The 5888-nt window shown below is 55.6% G+C and overlaps 2 protein-coding genes across 2 annotated transcripts in view; one reads left to right on the top strand and one right to left on the bottom strand.

The window, feature by feature from the left end:
- Positions 1–301: 301 nt before the first annotated feature.
- On the top strand, positions 302–2084 carry COG4 (component of oligomeric golgi complex 4; the record flags this gene model as incomplete). The annotated part of the gene is made up of 5 exons (XM_010081370.1): positions 302–394; positions 690–773; positions 1087–1188; positions 1569–1697; positions 1950–2084. Coding segments are annotated over 5 exons (543 nt in total), but the record flags the coding sequence as incomplete, so codon positions are not given.
- Positions 2085–3098: 1014 nt separating this feature from the next.
- FUK (fucokinase) overlaps positions 3099–5888 on the bottom strand; it is a gene marked incomplete at its 5' end in the record, with an annotated part of 3677 nt that continues 887 nt past the window's right edge. Inside the window, 5 exons of the mRNA XM_010081369.1 lie at positions 3099–3263; positions 3621–3680; positions 3880–4103; positions 5490–5589; positions 5763–5882. Coding sequence (XP_010079671.1) covers positions 3099–3263; positions 3621–3680; positions 3880–4103; positions 5490–5589; positions 5763–5882 — 669 coding nt within the window. The remainder of the gene's footprint in view (positions 3264–3620; positions 3681–3879; positions 4104–5489; positions 5590–5762; positions 5883–5888) is intronic.

The raw sequence follows: 5888 nt of genomic DNA, 5'->3' as shown, positions 1-5888 counted from the left end.
GAAACCTCTGGAGCTGTGCGGGCAGGGCTGGGGGAGCACAAGCCCTGCAGACCGGGCTGTGAGTCAGCACAACAGCAGCTTCTGGGCCAACACCCTTCCTCCTCTTGTCATTGTGATGTCCCCAGAGCCCTCCAGCACCAGAGGGGTCGGAGGCTTGTGGGTTTGGTTTCCTGTGGGTCGGGTCCCGCAGCTCGCAGCAGGGGTGTGAGGCAGCCTGGAGCCAGCCTGGCTGGAAAGGTTGGGTGTTGTTGGATGTCAGCTGTGCTCAGTCACTCTCCTCTCCTCCCCCTGTCCCCCTCAGGAAGGTCTCAACGAGCTGAACAGCACAGCCATCAAACCCCAGGTGAAGCCCTGGATCAACCTCTTCCTCTCTGTCTCCCACAACATCGAGGAGGTAAGGCTTAGTGTTCTCCGCTTCCAGACACACTTCGTGCTCTCCAGCCTCTGCTCACCAGCACGGTCACCACAAACCCTGTCTCCATTCCCCTCACTTCTCTGCTGTTTCCTCAATGGAGCACCAGTAAAACACCCAGAACTTGCTCTGCATCCGAGCCTGGAAAGAGGCATGTGGCCAGAGCGGAGCGCGAGGAAAGGGAAGGGGTGCAGCACCGCTCCGTTCCTGTCCTCTAGGCCATTTGCGCTGTCCGGGGCAGGCCACATAAACAACCCTTTCTGTATTTCCATGGCAGGAAGAGTTCAGTGACTACGAAGCGAACGATCCCTGGGTCCAGCAGTTCATCGTCAATCTGGAACAGCAGATGACCGAGTTCAAGGTGAGAGTGGCGCACGGCAGCCCGCCAGCCCTTCGCGTGGCATCTCCCAGCTGCTCCCCTGCCCAGGGGAACGGCAGACAGAGATGTCCCCCGGTGCCTCGCAGGGCTCTTAGAGATCAATCACCCTCTTCTCTGTCAGTTTTCAAAGCCCACTTGCAGGCCCTACGTACCTGCATTGCTTTTGCCGGTGCTTTGTGCTTTCCACTGGCTGAGCGTGCAAGCGATGGGTCTTTATTGGAAAGCTCTCGTAAGCTTGAGTTTTGTGGATCTGTGCTCAGCTGTTCCTGACAATGACACCGGTTTCTGCTTCCAGGCTGGGCTGTCTCCAGTGATTTACGATACCCTCACTGGGCTCATGACCAGTCTCATAGCCATCGAACTGGAGAAGGTGCTGCTCAAATCCACCTTCAGCAGGGTAAGCAGACACTGCTCTCTGTCCTGCAGTCTGGCTTGGCTGCAAACCCTCCCCCGGGAAACCCTCAGGAGAGGGATGGGCCAGGGCGGAGGGAAACGTTACCCTCAAAAAAGTTCTGCCACCACTGGTGGGCAGCTCAGGAAGACCTTGCATTAGCGCAGGGGATCAAATGGATTTTGTGAGGGGGCTGGGAAGAGCTGGCATCAATAAGGAGCTGGCTTTCAAGGTGGGTCTGAACACAAGCCAGCTTAACCTGCAATAAATGGTCCAACTGGAACCCTCCTGCTCGGGGACCTCCTCCTGTAACTTCTGTCAACTGTGTGTTTGGCACAACCCCGGGGCCTGCTCGGAGAGTTAACAGAGCCTCTCTGTCCCCACAGCTCGGTGGTCTGCAGTTTGACAAGGAGCTGAGGTCTCTCATAGCCTATCTCACCACCGTCACCACCTGGACCATCCGGGACAAGTTTGCCCGTCTTTCCCAGATGGCCACCATCCTCAACCTGGAACGGGTGAGCCACACACTGTCTGCTTTTATCGGGGGACTGCAGGAAGACCAGCTGGACACCCCATGGATTTCCTGGGCTCATCCAGGTGTTGTCACACCTCTGGGGTATGGAGGAGCTGGCAAAGCTGCCCCACGCCCGATGGGTGTTTGCCTGCAGGGGTTAGTGGCAGGAAATCCCGTGACTGTAGCCTGTTTGAACTCACCTGGGAGGGTGGCTGGTGCCGAGTCATCTCCTGCAGCTCTCCTCTCTCTCCAGGTGACGGAGATCCTGGATTACTGGGGCCCAAACTCCGGCCCACTCACCTGGCGTCTCACTCCTGCCGAGGTCCGGCAGGTGCTGGCTCTCCGCATCGACTTCCGCAGCGAGGATATCAAGCGGCTGCGCCTGTAGTCAGTCGGTGTCTGGGTCAGCGCAGCGCTGGAGGGAACGGCAGGACGGCTGCAGCCCTGGAGCCTGCCCCGGTCCTGCCCTGGGGTGGGCTGGCTGCGGCGTGGAGTGGGGATGGGGCGATGTCTGCCCTCTTGCTGGTGTTCCTCATCGCAGAGGGCTTTCCCGGGCCTGGGAGGAAGAGCTGCCATCCTTTTGTGGGAGAGGAAACAAGGCAGCAGAGGAATCTCTCACGTTGAGAGCAGCGTGATGCTGTTTCTGAAAACACGTTTCTGGTCTGAAGGACGAGCTGTGCTAGTTCCCACCTCCCCTCATCCCACTGCCCCGCAGGAGGCCACAGGCCAGGAAATTTGGGGGCTGTTGTGGTGTGGTTCAAATATGGGTCTGCAGGGCAAGCGCTGCACCTGCAGCCGGCTGCAGTCGTGGTCCTTCTGTGCCACCCGTTTACAGGTCAGCTGCTGGAGTCCTGCAAATCCTGAGCCCTGGCGCTCTCCTGGTGGCGATGGGGACCATTGTGGAGAAGGGAAAAGAAATTATTTCCTTGTGGGGAGGGTGCTTGGAAATTCCCTAGAAAGCTGCTGTAGGAACCAGGGCTGTGTCCCTGCTGGCTCGCTGCGCTGTGCCTCACCTGGCTGAACAGCCATCACGGGTGGTGTGTGGCCGGGAGAACGGAGGGACGAGAGCTGTTCACCATTTCTCCTCTTCTGCCCTGTGCCATGGCGTCAAGAGGATTTTCCTGCCCACTCCAGCTGGCATTGGGACAGTGAGAGCACCAACACCCCTGAGAGAGTACCTGATGCCAGCCCACTCCTGGGGCAGCACTTCCCTGCTGTCCCCTGCCACCCAGGGCTGTAGGGCCATGCCCAGCCCCTGCAGGTGGTTTCTGCCTTACCCACCCCGGAAGGGCTTTGCCCCCACAGTGCTGGGCCCTTGCTATCCTCTGGGGAGGGACAGAGGGGCATAAACACATCCTGGGAACAACTTTTTTTATTCAAACAGACTGCAGGGACTAATAACTCACTGCAGAAGTAGTGTCTCGGCACGGGACAGGGACTCAGTTCCACATCCAGGTGCATCCTTGGTGCAGGAGCACTGCATGCTGACGGGCAGCACGGGCCCCTGCTGCTGGGTGAGCAGGAAGGTTCCTGCTAGAGGCAGCATTTCTGTGCCACCCGTTTTCCCCTTGGAGAACCACAAAAACCAGAGTGAAACCCTAAAATCAGCCCCCAGGCCCTAGCAAACTGGCATTTGGGCAAGGCCACCCTCCAGGGATGGTTTTGCCTGCCCAGCTTGTCACAGCTTCTCCAGCCTCTGTGGTTCCAGGGGCAAGCAGCAACACAAAAAGGCCCCATCAAGACCTAAGGCAGCTGCTGGAGCTGGCCGAAGGAGCTGCTGCTACAGCAGTGGGGATGTCCCTGCTTTGGAAGGCAGCTGGCTGCTCCCTCCCCTGCCCTGCGGATCTGCCAGGAGTGGGGCAGGGCTGAAGGCACTGCCGCATCCTCTCGGGTGAGCACCGTCCTTTGGATCGCATCCCATGACCTCCACAGAGAAACCGCCCGTGTCCACTTCGATGCTGTGGATGCTGAAGTTACCCAGTCCCTAGGGGGGGAAAAAAAAAATAATTATACATTGGGGCAGGAGCCATCAAGAGACCTGCTCTCATCTCCAAGGTCCTGGAGAGGGCAGACAATCTCCTCCCACTCGTGGTAGGGTGAGATGCTCCTAGTGCTTGTGCTATATAAAGCAAGTTTTTGGAAGCCACCTGTGACAGCGAACCGCTTGGGAGCTCACATCTCACCTTGATTTTTGCTAGAATTTGGTGCAAAGCCTCTTTCTGCCGAGGGGCTTTGGTTAAGACGTAGAGGAAGCCGCCGCCTCCGGCCCCAGCCAAGCACTGCCCATAGACGTAGGGCCGGAGAGCATCCATCATGCGGCTGACAGCCAGCGGCTCACACCCAGGGGCCATGCATTTCTTCTGCTGCCAGTAGCGGTCCAGACACTTGCCGATGAGCGCCAGGTTACCTGCAAGGGAGAGGATATCACAAACTATTTGCCTCTATTGCTTGCCCGAGGGGCAGAAACCTGGTCCTGCCTTTTCTGCTCAGCCCAAGCTAAATTCCTCTTTCTCATCTATCCAGTTCCTCCCAGCTCTGCCTGCCTGACATACCAGCACCTGAGCAGCGAGGCCCTGCACCAAAGCTGACCTGTAGATGAACCTCACAGCCTAACAATATATCTGATATGTGTATTGATCACATATGCAATGGATTACCTAATGAATAGATGCCAATTTATAAAAGCTTTTGTTGTAACGCTTAATAGAGCTTTGCTGTGATGCTTGCTGTAAGATAACAGTTGTGTAACGGTAAGTCTCATTTGTCAAAACCAGATACACCTATCTCAAACCAACAGACAGAAAAGAATTCACAGGGCAGTGATGGGCTTTGCTGAGAGATACATCATCAAGATTACCGGATACTTTACTTCTTAACTTTTTCTTGGGTTCTGGCCAAACTCAATAAAAAGTTAACAAGGAAAAAACCAAAACTACACCAGATGTGTTTCGCTGTTTAAGATAGAAAGTTGTCTATTTGACTGTATAAAAGCGGGGAATGTTTGCAGGGAAATTTGGAAGCCTCATCTATACAGTGGATGCACTGTATAGAGATTTCCCAGTTGTTGGGAAGGGTTCTCTCCAAATCCTCGCTGCAACTGGGCTCCCCGGCGACTGCAGATCTGGATGATGGTAACATGTTATCAGGGCAATTGGTGACGGATCTTTCTGAATCACTATCGCTAACTCTATGTAGCAATGATTAGGTGCATTACCTTATTTTATGCTTGCTAGAATAGTTTGCTTAGTATTTCGCTGCTTTACCTTATCTTGCTTTACTTTCACTGTATTATTTTCCTTATTTTATCACTTTAAACAGAAAATAAGCTTAATTTTTTTTTAATTTGGTGCCTGTGTCCTTTGTGCTAACCCCGTTGATTGGCAAAACATGGCCAAGCAAGCAAACCCGGCCCTGGCACGTTGCTGTTTATTTTTAATCCCCCACAGGAGGAGAATTTGCTTGCTTCAATGCTCCAGCCTCCCCTCCGCAGCATCACAGCAGCCAAGGCTGAATGAATCCCCTGCACGGCTGGGCATCAATCCCATCACAAACAGCCCGCAGAAAATCAACCAGACTCGGTGTCTCTAACCACCTCCACCTTCCTTAAAGTTTTTGTTCAAGCCAGAATTTTGGGTCATTGCCTACAATGTGAGGGTGGGCCTGGAGGAGAGGATTTGAGGCTTCTGCAGCTGCAAGAGCCTGCACCCCCCAGCCTTTGCCACCCCAGGACCACACAGACTCTCCCTGGGGGAGTTTGTGCTGCTTCAGTCATCCCAGGAAAAGGGGCTCGCACCTTGTGTCAAGGCCTGGGCGCACTCCTCGGCGTTGCTCACCAGTGCGTCGGCATTTTGCACGGTGGAGGGCAGCCTGGCGTACCAGTTCCTCACCACGTCCTGCAAGAGGCCAGAATGTCACCGTCACACTCCCGCCGGCTCCAGTAGCACCACTTACCCACACCCCTTTCACTCCCATGGGGGTGACAAAGCTCTGCACCAATGAAGGGGACAGGCACCAAAGGCTGGCGGGGAGCAGAGGGCTGTGGCACCCAGGGACACGTGGGCGTTACCTGGAGCAGGTTGCGGGCCAGGCGAGTCTTCCCCGTGTACACCAGCAGCAAGTGATCGTTGAGGGTCTGGGTGAAACCGTCAGGCACTGGGATCTTCTCCACCTCCACCCTGAGCGGCAGCTGGGG

Source organism: Pterocles gutturalis, unplaced genomic scaffold, assembly GCF_000699245.1.
Source record: "Pterocles gutturalis isolate BGI_N339 unplaced genomic scaffold, ASM69924v1 scaffold22249, whole genome shotgun sequence".
NCBI classification, from domain to species: domain Eukaryota; kingdom Metazoa; phylum Chordata; class Aves; order Pterocliformes; family Pteroclidae; genus Pterocles; species Pterocles gutturalis.
This window is presented reverse-complemented; position numbering and strand designations above follow the sequence as displayed.